Source organism: Macaca thibetana, chromosome 13, assembly GCF_024542745.1.
Source record: "Macaca thibetana thibetana isolate TM-01 chromosome 13, ASM2454274v1, whole genome shotgun sequence".
NCBI classification, from domain to species: Eukaryota; Metazoa; Chordata; class Mammalia; order Primates; family Cercopithecidae; genus Macaca; species Macaca thibetana.
In genome coordinates, this window is record NC_065590.1 from 58,414,887 (window position 1) to 58,437,095 (window position 22,209).

Consider the following 22,209-nt stretch of genomic DNA (forward strand, 5'->3'; position numbering starts at 1 on the left):
ACAATGTGAATATACTTACTGTCACTAAGCTATACAGTTAAAAATTGTAAAAATAATTTAAAAATAAAATAGTTAAATGGCTAATTGTACGTGTATTTTAGCATGAAAGAAAAATCAAATTTGTAAAAGTCAGTAGTGATATAGTGTCAACTATATGGCAAAACTGATCAAAGTACTGGTGGCAGGAAAAATCGGCACAACCTCTTTTTAAAATACTGTGGCAATGTACTGCAAATGCCTTAGAAATTTTTAGTTTTTTCTACCTTTTAAAAAATGTATTTTAGGCTGGGCACAGTGGCTCATATATCTGTAATCCCAGCACTTTGGGAAGCCAAAGTGAGACAAGTGCTTGAGGCCAGACATTCGAGACCAACCTGGATAACACAATGAGACTCTGTCTGTCTCCACAAACTAATGAATTAATTAAAAATATATTTTTAAAAATGCAATGCAAATGAAGCTTAAGAATAAAAATGGTCTTGGCACGCACGGTTTGCTGAGCCCGTTAGTGTGTCTGGCTGAGACATGCCGCAGCCATGTCCCACTGCCTGCATCCCCTCAACACGTCTCTGGGATGTTCGTGATGCTAAAGACGATTTACATAATTTGGACAGAAAGTGGATTTGTGGACAGCAGATTGAAATAGTTTGCCCAGGGGGATCGAAAGACACCAAATCAGATGAAAGCCAAGGAAGAGAGGAATGTGTACAGTTCTTCAGGCTATGATGATTATGACAGATACAGGCATTCTAGAAGCCAAAGTTATGAAAGGAGGAGATCAAGAAGTTGGTCTTTTGATTACAACTATAGAAGATCGTACCATCCTAGAAACAGTAGACGGACTGGAAGACCACGGCGTAGCAGAAGCCATTCCGACAATGACAGATTCAAACATCGAAATCAATCTTTTTCCAGATCAAAATCCAATTCAAGATCACGGTCCAAGTCCCAGCCCAAGAAAGAAATGAAGGCTAAATCATGTTCTAGGTCTGCATCTCACACTAAAACTAGAGGCACCTCTAAAACAGATTCCAAAACACATTATAAGTCTGGCTCAAGATATGAAAAGGAATCAAGGAAAAAAGAATCACCTAGATCCAAATCTCAGTCAAGATCACAGTCTAGGTCTAGGTCAAAATCTAGATCAAGGTCTTGGACTAGTCCTAAGTCCAGTGGCCACTGACAGTATAGACCATGCTCAATTTTAGGCATGTATCATTCATTTACTCATAGTTCGGTTTACTTAAATTATCAGGAATACAATGTTGCAATGATGCTTTAAAAACACTTGTTAGTTTTCCCTGTGCCAGGCAACAGTTATAATTAAATGATATGCTGTTGAGAAGCCACTCTTAAGAGTCCAGTTTGTCTAATGTTATGGGCAGCTACCAATTTGTGGTGTCTCTATATATTTTTGTAAAGATTCTCATTTTTTATGCTTGAAGTATTTGGTGAAAAGATGTTGGTTGACCACAATTTGCAATATTGTCTCATTAAAAATAAACTTTCATATTCATATTTAGTAGAACTGTTAACCTAGAAATGTAGCTTGCTAATAAGATAGAGTGATACAAAAGTGAAGTAGTAGCCACAATACAACACTGACTGCTCAGACACATGTAGGTTCAGGGTGGACCTTTATGTCTTGTCAAGATGTCTAGGCCCAGCCAGGCGCAGTGGCTCACACCTGTAATCCCAGCACTTTGGGAAGCCAAGGTGGGTGGATCATGAAGTCAGGAGTTCGAGACCAGCCTAACCAACATGGTGAAACCCCGTCTCTACTAAAAATACAAAAATTAGCCAGGCATGGTGGCGCATACCTGTAATCTCAGCTACTCAGGAGGCTGAGGCAAGAGAATCGCTTGAACCCAGGAGGTGGATGTTGCAGTGAGCCAAAATCATGCCACTGCACTCCAGCCTGGGCAACAGAATGAGACTCCATCTCAAAAAAAAAAAAAAAAAAAAAAAAAACAGATGTCTAGGCCAATGATAATTATTTTTGATGCAATGTGGATTAGTTCTTTTGTTAACCCCACTGTCTTGGGGAATGATACCAGCTGGGTAATTGAGTTCTTGACTGAAACATGGAGGCTTGACTGCTTTTCTTCTCATTCCTATGAAGATTTGGAACACAGAAAACACAAAAACTCACCTTAAAATTTGAGCAGGTCGATGATGGCAAAAATAATTTTAAGGAGAAAGAAATATTCTTATGTAGTTATTCTAAAGTTTAAGGAACGTTGTTGACCATAATATTGCTTAGTTTTCTTACTGCTGTTAGAAGCAATTGTTTCCAAGTAGGTTTCGTGTGTGTGTGCATAGTGTAAAAGAACTAAAAGTTTGATGCTTACAGCACTTGGCTCATGGATTTGTATCAAAATTTGTCTGCCTCTTTATGAGGGAGGCCTGCTTTTCACACCTCAGTTTATTTAATACGAGGCAAGATGAAAGATAACACTCATTCTAGGTGATTCTGTGGTGCCATAAAATTTAAAATAATTTGGGAAAAAGGATTAGCCAGTTGTAAGCAAGAGTCACGTCTTCTGAGCTTTCGATTATCAGTGTAGTACCTGACTAAAAATGAAGTAATACCCTTAACCATTTATAATTTCTAGTATTTCTCTGAAAGATCGTTTTGGGGACAAAAGTGACTTGACATGTCCAATTTCATTTCAGAATAAAAAGCTAGCATCTTTAAAAATCTCAGATTGCTTGCTTACAGATATAAGTAAGAATTATGGAGAAACAATTCCTTTTAGAGGATTACTTTTTTCAATTTTGGTTTTAGTAATCCAGGCTTTGCCTGTAAAGAATACAATGATGGATTTTAAATACTGTTTGTGGAATGTGTTTAAAGGATTGATTCTAGAACGTTCGCATATTTGATAGTATTTCTAACTTTCATTTCTTTACTGTTTGCAGTTAATGTTCATGTTCTGCTATGCAATCATTTATATGCATATTTCTTTAATTTTTTTAGATTTTCCTGGATGTATAGTTTAAACAACAAAAAGTCTATTTAAAACTGTAGCAGTAGTTTGCAGTTCTAGCAAAGAGGAAAGTTGTGGGATTAAACTTTATATTTTCTTTCTTATAGAGGCTTCTAAAAAAGTATTTTTATGTTCTTTTTAACAAATATTGTATATAACCTTTAAAACATCAATGTTTGGATCAAAAAAAGACCCAGCTTATTTTCTGCTTGCTGTAAATTAAGCAAACATGCTATAATAAAAACAAAATGAAGGAAAAAAAAAAGTTCTTGATGGCATTTTTAGGTACTATTTATAATAGCACCAAAAACCATGAAATATTTAGATAAAAATATAACAGAATATATAAAATATGCATATGCTAAAAACTAGAAAACATTAGTAAGAGAAGTCAAAAACCTAAATTAAAAAAAAAAAAAAAACAAACTTATGCCCCTGAATTGGAAGACTCAATATTGTGAAGACATCACTTCCCCTTACTGATCTACCGATTCAACACAACCCAAAGCAGTCTTAGCAACTTTTCTTTTTAGAAACTGACAAGCACATCCTAACATTTATATGGAAATACAAAGGAATTAGAATAGCCCAAACAATTTGGAAAAAAGAACAAATTTGAGAAATTCACACTCTCTGATTTACTATAAAGTTGCCATAATCAAGACAGTGTGGTACTAGCAAAAAGATAGTCACGTGAATTAATGAAACAGAATGAACCTTCAGTAATAAACCAACACAGATGTAATAATTTTCACTAAAGGTGAAGTGCTTTAGATACTTAATGTGCACAGACAGCTAATTCAGTGAGACAGGGCAGTCTTTTTAACAAACGATGGTGAAACAATTGACTATCCATATGTTAAAAAAAAAATGAGCCAGCCAGGCACGGTGGCTCATGCCTGTTTCCCCAGCACTTTGGGAGGCTAAGGCAGGTGGATCACCTGAGGTCAGGAGTTCAAGGCCAGCCCAACCAATATGGTGAAACCCTGCCTCTACTAAAAATACAAAAAATTAGCAAGGCATGGCAGTGGGCATCTGTAATCCCAGCTTCTCGAGAGACTGAGACAGGAGAATCGCTTGAACCCAATGAGCTGAGATCATGCCACTGCACTCCAGCCTGGGCAACAGGCCTAAATGTAAAATCTGTAACTATACAATATTTAGAAGTATAAGAAAATCTCTGCAGCCTTTGATAAGACACATGAAAAAGAAAACAAAAGATAAAAATAATAAACTGGACTTCATCAAAATTAAAAACTTCTCCTTACCAAAAGATAGCATTAACTACCAAGGATGTGGTGTACCAACAACAAATCTTATACATTGCTGGTAGAAATGCAAAATTCCACCATACATTGCTGGTGGAAATACAGCCACCTTGGAAATGAGTTTGACTGTTTCTCATAAGCATACATTTATCATCTTATCCAACAACCCCACTCCTAGGTATTTACACATACAAAACCTACACATAAATGTTTTCAGGTTTTTTGTTTGTTTGTTTGTTTTTTGAGACAGAGTCTCACTCTGTCTCCCAGGCTAGAGTGCAGTGGCATGATATCAGCTCACTGGGTTGAAGCAATTATCTCTCCTGCTTCAGCCTCCCAAGTAGCTGGGATTACAGGCGTGTACCACCATGCCCAGCTAATTTTCGTATTTTTAGTAGAGATGGGGTTTCGCCATGTTGGCCAGGCTGATCTCGAATCCCTGACGTCAAGTAATTCAACCATCTCAGTTGCCTAAAGTGCTGGGATTACCCAGTGCCTGGCCCTTTCAGGGGCTTTATTCACAAACACCAAAAACTGGAAACAACCCAAATGTCAAACTGGTAAGTAAATGTGGTATAACCATACAATGGAATGTACTCATACACGCAACAGCATGGATGTATCTCCAATGTATTGTGCTGAAAATACATGCTGCATGATTGTGTCTAACATTCTGGAAACCATAAACTTATCCCAAAAGAAAACAGATCAGTGAGTGACCGCTAGGAACTGGGGGCTGAAGGAAGGTATTGACTACAAAGGCATGTGAGGAAACTCTGAGGTAATGAAAATGTTCTCTATCTCAGGTAGGGTTGTATAATTTCAGTTTTGTCAAAATTCATATGGTACGTCTAAAAACTACCTTTTAAAAGATGAATTTTATTGTATATATATCATGCCTCTTTAAATTTGAGTTATTTTAAAGCCAGTTAGTTTGAGACCAGCCTGGCCAACATGGTGAAACCCCCGTGTCTACCAAAAAAAACAAAAATTAGCTGGACATGGTGGTGTAGGCCTGTACTCCCAGCTACTTGAGAGGCTGAGGCAGGAGAATCTCTTGAACCTGGGAGGCGAGGGTCGCAGTGAGCCAAGATCGCGCTACTGCACTCCAGCCTGGGTGACGAAGTGAGACTCCATGTCAAAAATATATAAAAAATAATAATGATAAAGTCAATTAGTATAAGATTTTTCCTAGGCCTAAACCACACATTGAAATTGGTTTTTTTGTTTGTTTGTTTGAGATGGAGTCTCGCTCTGTTGCCCAAGCTGGAGCGCAGTGGCGCGATCTTAGCTCACCACAACCTCCGCCTCCCAGGTTCAAGTGATTCTCTTGCCCCAGCTCCCGAGCAGCTGGGATTACAGGTGCCTGCCACCACACTCTGCTAATTTTTGTATTTTTAGTAGAAACGAGGTTTCGCCACATTGACCAGGCTGGTCTCGAACTCCTAACCTCAAGTGATCCGCCCACCTTGGCCTCCCAAAGTGCTGGGATTACAGGCAGGAGCCACCATGCCCAGCCTGGCTTTTCATTTTAATGGCAACAAGTACTGAAAACCTTAAACCATAAGATCTTTTGTTGAAAAATGAAGCAGAGCTTCTGTGTTACTTTGCCAGATGAACATAAGCTTATAAAGGAATACTGAAGATTTTAGGACTCTTCTAGTTGAATTTATGTAGCCTCATACCATCTTCCTTCAATCAGTGAGGCCCTCTTTACTCTGGGAGAGGATTAAAATTACAAATCTAAATTTAATTTCAATAACAGCAAAAGAGTTATCATTCTCAACTTTTTTCTTCAGAAGCACTTCCACCAGGTATTGAAAAATTCACGATTATCTGACTCCAATCTCTTCTGAAGTGGTAATTTGACCAAAATAGCCAGGAGTTGTGCAGCAACATCCATAATTGATACCGCAGGACCATGAAAAGATTTAAGTCTTTCATATAGCCAAACATCCACCACATAGATCATCAGTGAACTCCTCTAGGTCAAATTGTTATGAGGGGGCTTTTGCTCCCTCTCAAAAATAGTAAATGTCTCCCCAAGGATCAAGCAAGGGTCCTTTCAAGCATTTTCCTTTCAACAGCCAGAAAAATTCTGCATGAAGAATTTAATATTCTGCCTACATTGTTTGATAAATGTCTTGGGAAACACAATAATTCAAAACCATGGCTCTAATATATTTGAGTTTTATGTCAGCAGATGAGACTTCTTTTAGAATTATTGGCATGTCTTAGCACTAATGCATGCCATGTGCTGAAATAGACAGCAACGCTTTCTTTACTAAAGCAGCAAAACCATGTTTGCCAAGCATCTCGGGAGCTCCAATGGTGCAGAGTACCAAATTTTACTAGCCAAACTTTTCATTATTAGAAAGATGTCAGTTTCCAATTTAAAAAAAAAAGAGCTCACAACATAAAAATTATCTGATGGTATCAATGTACAAATAATGATTAAAATCAGATATTGGCAGCCCTAAGAAACATTGGTATTTTTAGCCTGTTGAATGTTAAAGGAAAGTCGCTGCTGATACTTCTATGAATTCCAGCCAAACCTGAAAGAAATGTCAATAATTCTAATGCAGATGATGTCATTTGACAGAGGAAATGCTTCCGTTTTTTTTCTCTGCTCTAAAACAAACCAGCTCAATAATGTCCAATATTCTCAGCTTAACCATGGTGTCTTTGATTGTATGTGGCTTCCATGACTGGGTAGTATAATAAGCAAGTAAATAGGATGCTTCATGATAAAGCTTTGTTTGCCAAATCCAGCTTCCAGTCTTTGCCATTTAAGCTTCCCTCCAATGAAAGAACCATATTTTTCCAATGGCTAGTAAAAATTTGCAGAACTTTATACCCATATGTGGGGATAAATATAAAACAAGATAAGCCGAAGCTACAATACACATTCTTTTCACATTTTCAGCCTAAATTATGTCAAATTCAGTGGCCTATAATTGTAATGGCAGCACATATTTTCTTTTATTCTTAACAAGAATTTAATCTATTACAAGATAGTAACAATGATAATTATATATTACCTGACCATGTACAGTAGCATCCCATGCTACTTCACTCTTATTTGGAATGAAATATATCTTAATATATTTTGACAGATATAAAAAATTATTTTGTTAAATTGGCTTTCTTCTTATAATGAAAAAGTCACATATCTGGTTTAAATATCTCTCACTTTGATATATTAATTTCATAATGGCATACAGAGACTCAAAAAGTATTTACTCAATTTAAATGAATTATAAAGTCAAATAATTATTGATAGGACATTTTATCTTTTAGAGGAATACGTGCGGACTTAGAAGAAAAATGAAAACTCTCACTTAGGAGTTATATATTCTCTTATCCTCTCACTCCATTTTTCACTCATACATTGATTTTGAGCTACATCAGTGGTTCTTAGCCTTGACTATATATTACAATCACTTCAGAAGCTCTTAAATATTGATGACTGAACCCCATTCCAGATTAATTAGATTTAAATCTCTTGGGGTAGACGTGCACTTTCTTTTAATGGCCCAGTGATTTTATCATTCAGCCAGGATTGAGAACTACTGAGCCAAATAAACTAATTCTAGATCCCATCCTTAAAAGCTTACACTCTAGTACACACGAGTGTGTATATATTCTTAGATTACTGCATATGCAAAGATAAATGTACCTGTCAATGCAAAGAAAACCTATCAATATATCTTTGAACTACATTATGACAGATATGCTTCAGGCGACAAAACAGAAGAGCTACATCCAATTTAATAATGAAGGAAAAATTAGGTGGAGAAGTACTGAAGATTTCTGAAGGAAGTAATGAATAAGCAGGAATTAACCAGAGGAAAGGATGGTGGGAAGAAACTCCAGGCATCAAATGGGGGGATGACAAAAGCAAAAAGAAAAGTAGGAAACAACAAGGTTAAAAACCAAGAATCACTCACGGTTACCAGTTCCCAATAAAGAATATTCATGTTGAGGAAGGAAGAATAAATAGGAAACTTTGGCAGAGAAAGAACGTGTAATATGCTTTGTGTATGTATATTAAGGTGCCTGAAGTTTATTTATTATAGGTGAAGGGCAGTCAGTGATGTGTTAAGTGGAGAAAGACACAATCAGGCTGCATTTGGGACAGATCTCTGGAAGCCACCAGGAAGAGAGTGCTAACATGCACTGAGCATTTACCACGGTGCCAGTGTGCTGCTGAGCACTTTTCATTGATTGTCTTAACTAATCCTACCACAATTATATGGTAGATACTATTATCTTTATTTTACAAATGAGTAACTTCTCTAAGTCATATAATTATTAAGAAATAGAGAAGGGATTCAAAACAATTCTGATCCCTGAAGCCTAGGCCTTTGACCTGTAGGACGGATGGATTGGCAGGAGCAGAGTAAGAGGTAGAAGAGACTACACACTGATAAATTAGTCAGATAAAATTATCCCACATGAGAAACAATTAGGGCAATGGCACTAGGAGTGGAGAAGAAGAAACAGATTCCAGGAATATTTACAAAATTTAAAAATTATCAAATTCACACAATTCAGCCTTAAAAAGGAATGAAATTCTGACGCATGTTACAATATGGACTAACCTTGAAAACATTATGCTAAGTGAAATAAGATAGTCACGAAAGGGCAAACATTGTACGATTCCATCTTTAAAGTACCCAGAAGAGTCAAATTCAGACAAAGAAAATAGAACAGAAGTTACAAGGGGCAGAATCAAAAGTTATCAAGAATATATTTTGTGAAACAGAATGTCAAACCCACATAGATCCTTACTTCTTAAACCTATAGATCCAAAAGCTCTCCAGTAGTTTACAACATAGGAAAAGTAAATGAGTAGAGTTGATTATAACTTGCTTTAAGCTACTTATAAAAAGAAAAACTACTTGTAAAGTCTTTGAAAATTAGTTCAGCATAAACTTACCAAACTGCTTACTGTCTCAAAGGTAACTTACAATAAATCAATCAGCATTTTATATATACTCTCATATGTTTATATTTTTGTGTTTTAGATATAGACCTTTTTTAAAACTAACAAGTTACATGAAAAGTTACCCAATATATTACAAGCTCATAGAGCATAATAGCACTAATCTAAAGCTTACTATGGTGCCAGAAGCTTTAAATACTCAATATATATTATCTCTGATAATTCTCAAAATTACAAGGTTGTTATTACGGCCAATTTAAAGACTAAAACTGAATTTCAGTGAGTAATGTTACACAGTTTGCTTGCAAGTAGTGAACCTAGAATTTGAACCTACTGTGGTTTCAAAGCTTATGTTCTCAACCACTACCCCTAATCAATCCTTGATTAATATCCCTTAACTAATCTATTTCCCCATATCAGAAAAAGGGCATGACGACATACAACACATAACAGTAGAATAAGTCCTTGACTCATCACACCAAACATCTGCAAAGTTCACACAGAATCCAGGCAAAAAGTGCCTCCAAAAGTATTAGTGATGAAAACAAACATTTTACATTTGTAGTTAGTTTTACCTCAAAACCAAATGTTTCATAATTATTAGTTTAGCCTACATTTATTTACTAAATGTTATATATTACGTAAAAAAAAATTTAAAAAGTCAATAAAACATTTTAGTATGAACACTTACAGCAAAACTAACAACAGATTTGCTCAGAGATCTTGAACAGGTTTCATTAAATATCTGAAACATTATAAAACAGGTCAAATAGTTTCTGATCATCATTTTCTTTGTTTATGGGCTTTCACTATGCCCTATATCTTTTCCTAAGTAGCAAAATTTAAATATCTTGAAGATAAAATATTAAGGTGGTGCTTAACTGTCCATTGCTACAGACTTGTACAGTGGCTCTGGATGATGGCTAAACCATTAGCTGGAGCAAAAACCTTTAAGTATTTTTCACATGTCCTAAATTGTATAACTAGAATTAGCCACAAGATGTATTTCATCTTTGTAAAAAGAATGTAATTTTTTTAATTTTTATAATCCAAAATTATCCAAGAATCTTTCTGCCATTACTATTAATTCCTTGAAAATTAATAATTCAGACCTATTTTTGGTATCAAAAGTTAACTATAAGCTAATTTTTTGTAGTTTCAATACCAAAAGAAATTAAGTAAAACTAGTATTTTAGTAGGCAGGGAGAAACAAAATTACTAGCAACATAATCCCTCATGTAGGGAAAAGTTTCCATATAAGAATTCAGAAAAATTAGGTAGAGCAGGAAAAAAAATACTTTGTGGGCTTCTTTTGTATATTACATTTGATAATTAATTATCTCAAAACATTCCATAAACTACTGGTATGGATTTCTGGGTCTTTTAATTTTTATCTGCAGACAAAAAACAAGTTTCCCAATGTAAGAGACTGGTAAATAGATTACCTTTTAAAACAAATGCATTTTCTCTAAAGAAGTATTCTAATTCATCTATTGAAATGAAAACTTTAGAAATGCTAAGCATGAATATTTTAAGAACTGATGGTCATATTAAAAACAACAATAAAGATACAATCTTCTTGGTTGTACCACATGTGGATGTATATAACACTACTGATCTGTACATTTAGAAATGGTTAAGTTGGTAAATTTTATGTTACGTGTATTTTATCACAATTAAAAATTTTTTTAATCAATAGAAAAAAGAAATAATCTTCTAAAGGAAAAAACAAAACAAAATATATATAATTCTGATTAACATTATAGCTTGAAAATACTCAGGATATCCAATCACTGGCCACTGTCTGTCCCGATACCAAGAAGTTGGACACAGAACTATACCTTCTCTGATACAGGTATGTTGCTGGGTTCCTCTGTATTTCTTGGTTGCTTTACAGATTCACATCCATACATCCCATTTTTAAGAATATGAAGCTGAATATCAGTCACGTGCTGGTGGAGAGCCCCATGAGGGCTTGTGGAGAGGGACTCATCATGCAGATTTTGAGTCATGCTAGCTGAACCACTGAGCACTGACTCCACATTAGGATTTGTTTGAGAGACCTGTGGAGAAAATACAACACCTGGAAGATTGACATACTGAGAACTTTCCTGATGACGTAACAAAGCTTCAGGCACGATTTTATGCTCATTTCCGGGAGATACAAGTATATCACTGGCGGCATTTTCTAAGTGTTTCCTATCTACTGGCCCAGAAGGTAGAACTGTGGGTTGCTGTAGCACAGTTTCAATTCTCTGTGATTTTTCAGTAGTTGCTTGAAGAGAGCATGGATTTAATTGTGGAACACTAGTTTGTATTACTGAAGGCTGGCCAAGCTGTTGAAATACTTGCTGAATTGGATGCTGAAGAATACCTGCTCTTCCAGAAGTCTGTGTCACCATAATTGGTACATTGACTTTATAAAGGTGACCTTAAAAAGGAGGAAACAATCTTGTAAGTATAATAGAATTAAAATTTCCTTTGACAACAATCACAAAAAAAATCTCATCCACAACAGGCTGGAAAAAAATATACTGATATGTTAATGGTGGTTATCTCTAGGGGTTTTTCTTTTATTCTTCAGACATTTTTGGATTCTCTACAATCAATATATAAATTCTTATTTTTTAATTATGTATGTTTAGCTTTAATTCCAGACTTCTCCCACAATTGTTTATATGTCACACTCTGAGATACAAAAAGGCCACCAATATTTAATCCATGAACCTCTTCCATTGTTCGATAAATTAATGTTATCAACCAAAAACTGGATTTTAACAAACATAATCATGTAAAATATAACTTCATATATTTAAAATGCCATATAACAAGAAAATGCTATCCAAAAGAGAGTTTAATGATTTCAAAAGTAATCAAATTTCTTCTCCTTTCTTCCTTTAAAATAACACTATAAAAGAAAAAAAAAGGCTGGGTGCGGTGGCTCATGCCTATAATCACAGCACTTTGGGAGGCCTAGGCGGCTGGATCACAAGGTCTGGAGATCGAGAACCTCCTGGCTAACACGGCGAAACCCCGTCTGTACTAAAAATACAAAAAATTAGACGGGCGTGGTGGCGGGCACCTGTAGTCCCAGCTACTCAGGAGGCTGAGGCAGGAGAATGGCGTGAACCCGGGAGGCGGAGCTTGCAGTGAGCCAAGATCAAGTCACTGCACTCCAGCCTGGGCGACAGAGCGAGACTCTGTCTCAAAAAAAAAGAAAAAAAATAAAGGACTTATTTTTGAGCACTGAGTTAGGTGCTTTACTTAAACTTTACAACAACCCAAAGAAGAGGTATGATCCTCTTCAAAATCAAGAGATGGTGCTCTGAAAAGCAGAGACTGGTTAACCTCAAAACTGTTGTTTGTTCTATCAGACCATGCAATCTCTACTAAGAAAGGGGACAAAGGTGGATCAACCTAATCTTTAGTCCGTAATTAGAGCTAGCAGGAATGCAGGTAAATTATTTTATTTTGTATTTGTTAAAATTTAGATAACTGACTTGAATTAGAAAAAATACATACAAAGAACCCCTATACAATGTTGGGAAAGAGAACTGGGAAGGAAATACAGGACAGGCCTAGTACAATGTCTTTTATGGTAGACTGTCTCCATAACAATGAAAACCACCATTTATCATTACTTCTAAAATCTATTTTATTAAAAGTTCTTATAACTTCTGGTATATAATCTATTAAAAAATCATGAAGCTTAACGTCCAAAAAATAGTACCAATGCTAAAAACAAAAATATTCTTAGAATATACTCTCACCAGATACAGTCTGTAGTGTCACACCTGCTGGTACATGAATGGGATAACCAGGAAAAGTAAAGTTTGCACTGGAGTTTGAAGTACCCTAGATATAAGAAATTTATATCAGAAAGTTAGAAAAGGACTTTACTTGTATCTTTTTTTCCCTGATCTCATAGGGAGTCAAAAAATCTGATTGTGGACAATAGTTTGACAATACTTAACATTTAACATTAGGGCTGAGTTCTTTGAATAAAACAGTTTTTCGATATTGATCAACCCATTAAGGATCAAGAGGAATCCTATTCTACAGTTATTAGCAAAGAAGTCAGTAAGTCCTAATGAACAGTATAAACATTGACTCAAAAAACTTGCCCAAGACATAGCTTTGCAAGGCCATTGATTCTCAGATCTGCAAAAATTTGAAAGATTGATAACATCCAGTGTTGTTGAGAATGTGATAAAAATTGGTTTTCTCAAACCACTGTTTGTATGAATGTATATTGGTACAATCCTTTTGGAGAGTAATTTTTGCAATATATATACCAAAATTGAAAATACATATGACCTTTGACCCAGGAATTCTACTTTTAGAAATTTGTCCTGATTATCACACAAACACGCAGAAATATATACAAGCATAACCAATGGAATACTATATTAGAAAAATGCTGGAAATAATTTAAATGTTCACCAACAAAAGTTTGTTAATTAAACTGTGTTACATCCACTAAGGCCAATGTGTACTAACTGAAATTGAAAGCAGTACGTCTGTATTACTAAATTAGAAAACAGAAATTACAGAAACAGTAAAAAGAGTATTCATACTTTTTACCCTGAAAACTAATATAGCTTTCATGAAAGAAGTCTGGATGGATAAACATCAAACAGTTAAAACGTTTATTCTTGGAGTATAAGACTACAGAGCTCTTTCTTTTATTTATAAATGTTTTGCTTTTTTACTTTTAAGAGACAGGGTTTCATTCTGTGGCCCAGGCTGAAGAGCAGTGGTGCAGTCACAACTCACTGTAACCTCCAATTCCTAGGCTCAAGTGATCCTCCTGCCTCAGCCTCTCAAGTAGCCAGGACTACAAGCACACACCACCATGCTCAGCTAATTTTTTTTAAAAAATTTTGTACAGGCCGGGCATGGTGGCTCACACCTGTAATCCCAGCACTTTGGGAGGTCAAGGCGGGTGGATCACTTGAGGTCAGGAGTTTGAGACCACCCTGGCCAACATGGTGAAACCCCGTCTCAACTAAAATACAAAAAATTAGTTGGGCGTGGTGGTAGGCATCTGTAATCTCAGCTACTCAGGAGGCTGAAGCAGAAGAATCACCTGAACCTGGGAGGCAGAGGTTGCAGTGAGCCAAGATCATGCCACCGCACTCTAGCCTTGGATGACAGAGTGAGACTCTGTCTCAAAAAAAAAAAAACTGTAGCGATATGGTCTTGCTATGGTGACCAGTACCTCAGTCTCCCAAAACACTGAGATTACAGGTGTGAGCCACTGTGCTCAGCCTATTTTTACTTTTTATTAATATAAGCTTATTATTTATTTAAACAGGAAAAAAGTATTTCCTTGAATTCCAAAGGCAGAGGTATTTCTTCATTGGTCTCCTATCAAAAGCAGCACCATTCTTTCCAAAAATCCTATTAAGGTGTGTGGTTTTGGCTGTTCTTAGTGAAGAAATGGAAATAACTAGCCCACTAAGCATTTGCCCTAGAAAGGCAACCTATGGGCAGAAAGAAAATTAAAAACAGTTAGTATATACTCTCAGTACTATGGAAGAAAGATAAAAGTGAAAAGCTGCTATTCTTCTCTACCCGAAAAACTACTTGGTTTTCTATGTTAACATGTACATTTATCCTCTGCCTCCAAGTACTAAGGGGAAAAATATTAACAAGCTGTACTTCACAAAGGTACAAAATGACAAAAATATTCCAGTTTAATTAAAGTAAAAACTATGATGTTGCTCCATTCTGGAGGGGAAAAAAAATCAGAAAAAAAAAAAACTCAAAATTATCTATTTAGGATGTAACAAGGATATAACATTATACAGTGTATTAAAACCTCATACAACATAACTTCAGACGTTTCCTAACCTTGTAGGTATAGTCTTGGAAGATGCTAATGACCTGTCTGTAAGACAGGAAAACTTGGCAAGAAAATGTCAATTCTGAAACTTCTGAGTTTTATTACATCTATGCTATAGATGTTATTCTGTCGCCCCACTCTTTACCACATCTTTTGTTTCTTTTTTTTTTTTTCCTTTGAGACAGAATTTCGCTCTTGTCACCCAGGCTGGAGTGCAATGGCATGATCTCGGCTCACTGCAACCTCCACCTCCCAGGTTCAAGCGATTCTCATGCCTCAGCCTCCTGAGTAGCTGGGATTATAGGTGCCCGCCACTAGGTCCGGCTAATTTTTGTACTTTTTAGTAGAGACAAGGTTTCGCCAGTTGGCCAAGCTGGTCTCAAACTCCTGATCTCAGGTGATCCACCTGCCTCAGCCTCCCAAAGTGTTGGGATTACAAGCATGAGCCACCGTGCCCAGCGACATTTTTTCACTTTCAGCTGGAGGGTAAGAAATTACATCTACGTTCAGCATTTTGCCACCACTCACTAACAGTGGGGCATATCTTTTAAAATATATTTTAAGTAAGCTACATACCAGTTCTGCTGTAGTAAAACTTGGAAGAGTTCTACCAGCAGGAATAACTAATGATGCTGCATAGAAAACAAAATAAATATGCGTTCATTAGAATTTACCAATTTAATAAAATCACTAAATATAGCTTATTTTTAAAAAATATTTTCTATCACTAACAGGTTAAACCATGGTGAATTCTAAACTTCCTGATTCCAAGTGAGGTAAAAAGTAATTATATTTTTTGCAACAACTTCAGATAAAGACTTTACAAATAAACTCCTTTAAATGCCAAAAGAAAATATCTCATTGTAATCAACCATACTGTACTTTGGAAATCCATAACAAAACACCTAGATTGTCCTTAGTAAGTCAAGGTAGCACTAAATCTCTCTTACAACCCTTCACTGGAGAGAAAAAGTAATATTTATTAAAGAGGCACATTTCCAAGAGACTATAATATTGAGCATAAATTTGTAACCCAACATAAACCCATTCTAAATTGTATAGGTTCAAAATAAATTCCAATTCATTATTTTATGAAAAGTTATTTACAGTACTTTGGGCAAGTAAGCAAGCACACCTGAATAGTTTTAGGAACAAAAGAATAAAAACATGCCTCCTCAAGTCTCTGCAGTAAAACAGGTACAACTGCTAAAAACAAATCCCCAGATTGACAACTCGACCTACATTAGAGCTACAATCCCATATATCTTTCCTTTATTATCTACCAGTTTTTCTGTGCTAACCAGCCTTTCATTTATAATACATCTCAAAGATTGACCAGCTAGTTGTAAATGTAAACTATCATTTAAAAATAAGTGTAAAGAAAAAATAGTAACTACAGTAGAGGGATCTTAGTTGATCAATGTAATCATATACCTTAGATACTCAAGGTTCATTTTACCTAAACATGACTAAATATGGTGGTTAGAATGTCATTTTCCCTCATCTTTAATAAAAACACAAACTTTAGCATGTTTATGTGTTCATGTAATATTTATTATGGCTTGTTTTTCACATACTGCATTAAGGAAAATTGCCCCAAAGATCTGTTCCTGACATTAGAATCACTCCATCACATAAAACAACTCATAAACAAACAACTCATAAAAGCTAACATTTTTTTAAACTAACCATTCCTTCCACGTTAAGACAACAGAAGAAAGGCTACAGATTGATGGTTAATGACGCACAGAATTGTTTTTATCCTCTGTTCATCTATGACTTTGCTTATTAACAGGCATTATCTTAGAAAAGCTAAATTAGAAAGAATTGAACTGGCAGGAACACAATGGTATTAGTCTTCATTAGCTGAAGTGAGCAAAGCTTAAGCTGCTACAGCTTAAGTAATAGCCTGAGAGGAAACAAAAATCTGTTAACACATTGTCTAAAGCAATTAAACGAATTCCTTGAGAAAAAATAGCAACAATCATCCTCTTTTAAATACTTGCAATAAATCCTGTAAGATAATTCTCTATATTTAAATAAATCAAACAGGACTATAAGAGAGTTTTTAAAGTTTCTTTATAGACATTGGAATAAAAGCATTGAACAGTTTTATAATGAAGTTTCATGTAGCTCCTACTTAATTTTGATACTAAACTAACAAGTTATATAATTGAACATATAAAAATAACTTGTGATCAACCACACTGTACTTTGGAAATCCATAACAAAACACCTAGATTGTCCTTAGTAAGTCAAGGTAGCACTGACTCTCTTATATAAATCATATAAAAATAACAAGTTATTTTTACATGTTCATATTATACCTTTAAATGTATGTGAAACAAATTTTAATATTCAAGATGGTTTCAATAACAAAGTAAGTTTTAAATAAGTATGTATATGTATTTTTACTCAAACTAAAAGTGTCATAACTTTGATCTTCACGTATATGTTCTAGAAATACTACATTTTTTTAACTTTTAAGTTCAGGGGTACATGTGAAGGTTTGTTCCACAGGTAAATTCATGTCACAGGGGTTTGTTGTACAGATTATTTCATTACCAAGGAATTAAGTTCAGTACCCAGTAGTTATCACCCTCCACCCTTAAGCAGACCCAGTGTCTGTTGTTTCCTTGTGTTCATGAGTTCTCATCATCTAGCTCCCACTTGTAAGTGAAAACATGCAGTATTTGGTTGTCTTTCCTGCTTTAGTTTGTTAAAGATAATAGCCTCCAGCTTCATCTGTGTTCCCACAAAAGACATGATCTCATTCTTTTTTATGGCTGCATAGTATCCATGGTATACATGTACCACATTCCCTTTATCCAATCTGTCACTGATGAGCATTTAGGTTATTCCCTGTCTTTGCTATTGTGAAAAAATGCTGCAATGAACATTTGCATGCATCTTTATGGTAGAATGCTTTATATTCCTCTGAGTATATACCCAGTAATGGGATTGCTGGGTCAAATAGCAGTTCTGCTTTTAGCTCTTTGAGGAACTGCCATACTGTTTTCCACAATGGCTGAACTAATTTACACTCCCACCAACAGTATATAAGTATTTCCTTTTCTCTGCAACCTCACCAGTATCTACTAGTTTTTTACTTTTTAACAATAGCCATTCGGACTGGTGTGAGATGGTATCTCCTTGTATTTTTGATTTGCATTTCTCTAATGATCAGTAATATTGAGCTTTTTTCCATATGCTTGTTGGCTGCATGCATGTCTTCTTTTGAAAAGTATCTGTTCGTGTCCTTTACCCACTTTTTAATGGGACTGTTTGTTTTTCTCTTGTAAATTTAAGTTCCTTATAGATGCTGAATATTAGACCTTTATCAGATGCATAGTTTGCAAATATTTTCTCCCATTCTGTAGGCTGCTTCCTCTGTTGATAGTTTGTTTCACTGTGCAGAAACTCTTAAGTTTAATTAGATCTCACTTGTAAATTTTTGCTTTTCTTGTGATTGCTTTTGGTGTCTTTGTCATGAAATCTTTGCCTGTTCCTATGTCCAAGATGGTATTGCCTAGGTTGTTTTCTAGGGTTTTTACAATTTGGGGTTTTACATTTAAGTCTTTAATCCATCTTGAGTTTATTTTTGTATGTGGTATAAGAAAGGGGTCCAGCTTCAGTCTTCTGCATATGGCTAGCCAGTTATCCCAGCACCATTTATTGAATTGAGAGTCCTTTCCCCATTGCTTACTTTTGTTGACTTTGTCAAAGGTCAGATGGCTATAGATGCGCAGCCTTACTTCCTGACTCTCTATTCTGTTCCATTGGTCTATGGATCTGTTTTTGTGCCTGTACCATGCTGTTTTGGTTACCATGGCCCTGTAGTATAGTGTTAAGTCAGGTAATGTCATGCCTCCAGCTTTGTCCTTTTTGTTTAGGATTGCCTCGGCTATTCACGCTTTGTTAGTTCCATATGAATTTTAAAATAGTGTTTTCCAGTTCTGTGAAGAATTTCATTGGAATTTGATAGGAATAGCATTGAATCTGTACATTGTTTTGGGTAGTATGGCCATTTTAATAATATTGATTCTTCCTATCCATGAGCATGTGATGTTTTCCCATTTGTTTGTGTCTTCTCTGATTTCTTTGAGCAGTGTTTTGTAATTCTCATTGTAAAGAGCTTTCCACGGTGAAACCTCGTCTCTACTAAAAAATACAAAAAACTAGCCGGGCGAGGTGGCAGGCGCCTGTAGTCCCAGCTACTTGGGAGGCTGAGGCAGGAGAATGGCATAAACCCGGGAGGCAGAGCTTGCAGTGAGCTGAGATCCGGCCACTGCACTCCAGCCTGGGCAACAGAGCGAGACTCCATCTCAAAAAAAAAAAAAAAAAAAAAAAAAAAAAAAAAAAAAAAAAGATCTTTCACCTCCCTGGTTAGCTGTATTGCTAGGTGTTTTATTCTTTTTGTGGCAATGGAATTGCCCTCCTGGTTTGCCTCTCAGCTCGGCTATTGTTGATATATAGGAATGCTAGTGACTTTTGCACATTGATTTTTGTATCCTAAAACTTTGCTGAAGTTGTTTATTACCTGAAGGAGCTTTTGGCCAAGACTATAGAGTTTTCTACATATAGAGTCATGTCATCTGCAAATAGCAACAGTTTGACTTCGTCTCTTCCTATTTGGATGTTCTTTATTTCTTTGTCTTGCCTGACGGCTCTAGCTAGGACTTCCAATACTATGTTGAATAGGAGTGGTGAGAGAGGGCATACTTGTCTTGTGCTGTTTTCAAGGGGAATGCATTCAGCTTTTCCCCATTCAGTATAATGTTGGCTGTAGGTTTGTCATAGATGGCTTGTATTATTTTGAGGTATGTTCCTTCAATACCTAATTTCTTGAGTTTTTAACATGAAAGGCTGTTGAATTTTATCTAAAGCCTTTTCTGCATCTATTGAGATAAGCACTTGGTTTCTGTCTTTAGTTTTGTTTATGTAATGAATCACATTTATTGATTTCAGTGTGTTGAACCAACTTTGCATTCCAGGGATAAAGCCTACTTGATAATGGTGGATTCGCTTTTTGATGTGCTGCTAAATTTGGTTTACAAGTATCAAGTATTTTGTTAAGGATTTTTGCAGCGATGTTCATCAGGAATATTGGCCTGAAGGTTTCTTTTTTGTTGTGTCTCTCCCAGGCTTTGGTATCAGGATGATGCTGGCCTCACAGAATTGGTTGGGGAGGAGTCCTTTCTCCTCAATTTTTTGGAATAGTTTCAGTAAGAATAGTAGCAGCTCTTTTTGTACATCAGGTAGAACTCAGCTGTTTATCCATCACATCTTGGGCTTTTTTTGGTTGGTAGGCTATTTATTACTGATTCAATTTTGGAGTTCCAATAAGGAACTATTCAGGGAATCAATTTCTTCCTGGTTAAGTCTTGGGAGGATGTATGTGTTCAGGAATTTATTCATGTCTTCTAGGCTTTCTAGTTTGTGTGCATAGAGGTGTTTTTCACAATAGTTTCTGATGGTTATTTTCATTTCTGTGGGGTCAGTGGTAACATCCCTTCATTTCTAATTGTGTTTATTTGGATCTTCTCTCTTTATTAGTCTAGCCAGCAATCTATCTATCTTATTAATTTTTTCAAAAACCAACTCCTGGATTCATTAATCTTCTGAATGGTTTTTTGTGCCTTGATTTCCTTCAGTTCTGCTCTAATTTTGGTCTTCTGCTAGCTTTAGGGCTGATTTGTTCTTGCTTCTCTGATTCTTTCAATTGTGATGTTACATTCTTAATTTGAGATCTCTCTAACTTTTTGACGTGGGCATTTATTGCTATGAATTTCCCTCTTAACACTGCCTTAGCTGTGTCCCAGAGATTCTGGTGCATTGTACCTTTGTTCTCATTAGAAATAATAAATTTAACAATAAATTTTAACATAGCAAGAATTCAATTCCACAAACATAATTTAAAGAATGTTGTAATACACTAACATGGCATAACAATATCCACATTCATAAGTGTATTGTTTCTTATTCACCATCAAAAATCCTTTGATACATTGTGGCAGTTATAGTTTTGTGATTCTTGGATCATCTTTGAACCAATCCAAATAAAATTACATGATTCACGAAATACAGAAACAGGTGAATTTCTTCTTTGTGAATACTCATTAGCATAAAAGATGTCTCCTGATGACCAAACAATATTCTAACTCTCAAATCACCTAAAGAACCAACCACATTGCTGAAATTTTCAACACATCTAAGTTGAAGAACAATTGGACATATAGTTTAACACCTATATTTTAAGAGTTTTAATGCTCAAATATGAAAGCCACCACAAAAGTCTCAGTGTCCCTGTTCTTCCCTTCCCTTCCTTCCATCATGACTGATAGTATCATGTCAAAAAGATCATGTGACATGAAGACCAAACACAGAAGCTGACTTGAAGCCCCCTAGAAATAAGGTAATCATAGGGTGACTACACGTCCCAGTTTGCCCAGGACAGTCCCAGTTTACACCTGTTAGTTATTCTGAGGTAATTATTAATAGAATCCCATTTCTCTCTCTCTCAAAACTAGATTATAAATTACATATAGTCACCCTAAGCGCAGAACAACAGTTCTCGGAGTGTAATATACAAACCACTGAGGGTACCTAAGACCCTTTTCAGTGTGTTCATAAGGTCAAAACTATTTTCATAATACCAAGACAAAGTATGCCTTTTTCTCATTTAGTATTTGTATTTGGTTTTGTTGACATTTGAACTGATGATGCAAAAGGAATAACAAGTAAAACTGTAGACATCTTAGCATGAATTAAGGTAGTAGCACCAAACCTTGCAAGTGGTCTCTTTATTCTCCATTGCTACTCACCGTTAAAATAACACAACAGACAAAAACAGCATGAACAACCACAAAGATATTTCACTTAAGATAAGAAAGTCCTTTGCATAATCTAAGAATTATTAATTATACTAAATTTCAACTAGCAAGTATACTTCCTTTTAATATTTTATGAGGTGAAATAGAAAGATAAAGCATTTCTGTAGCATACAGAAGTACAAAAAGTACAAGGAAAAGCATTTGTGCCTTTGTTTAAGCTGAGAGTTAATATAGCCTTTTTTTTCTAAGGTGGCAGATTAACGCCTGTTAGCAGGCCTCCGCCATTTGGATATAACAAAATAGTAAATAAAGATCAATGGTG

At 35.6% G+C, this 22,209-nt stretch overlaps 2 protein-coding genes and 1 pseudogene across 6 annotated transcripts in view; 2 read left to right on the plus strand and 1 right to left on the minus strand.

Annotated features, from left to right (window-relative positions):
- Positions 1-22,209, plus strand: part of LOC126934259 (uncharacterized) — a 1,193,286-nt pseudogene that overhangs the window by 924,805 nt on the left and 246,272 nt on the right. The window lies entirely within an intron of this gene.
- The window catches only part of GTF2A1L (general transcription factor IIA subunit 1 like), a 60,997-nt gene that overhangs the window by 22,030 nt on the left and 16,758 nt on the right, over positions 1-22,209 (minus strand). For all 4 annotated transcript variants that reach the window (XM_050754873.1, XM_050754875.1, XM_050754872.1 and 1 more), the window contains 3 exons: positions 15,631-15,686; positions 12,977-13,061; positions 11,048-11,637 (listed from right to left, as the gene is read on the minus strand). In XM_050754873.1, coding sequence (XP_050610830.1) covers positions 11,048-11,637; positions 12,977-13,061; positions 15,631-15,686 — 731 coding nt within the window. The remainder of the gene's footprint in view (positions 1-11,047; positions 11,638-12,976; positions 13,062-15,630; positions 15,687-22,209) is intronic.
- On the plus strand, positions 575-1,272 carry LOC126934253 (serine/arginine-rich splicing factor 10-like). The gene has a single exon (XM_050754896.1). It carries the CDS (start codon positions 680-682, stop codon positions 1,181-1,183), a length of 504 nt encoding a protein of 167 aa, XP_050610853.1. The 5' UTR covers positions 575-679; the 3' UTR covers positions 1,184-1,272.

What these genes read in the sequence shown, in the direction of transcription:
- LOC126934253 (XM_050754896.1), top strand. Translation starts at nt 680, where the DNA reads ATGAAAGCCAAGGAAGAGAGGAATGTGTACAGTTCTTCAGGCTATGAT.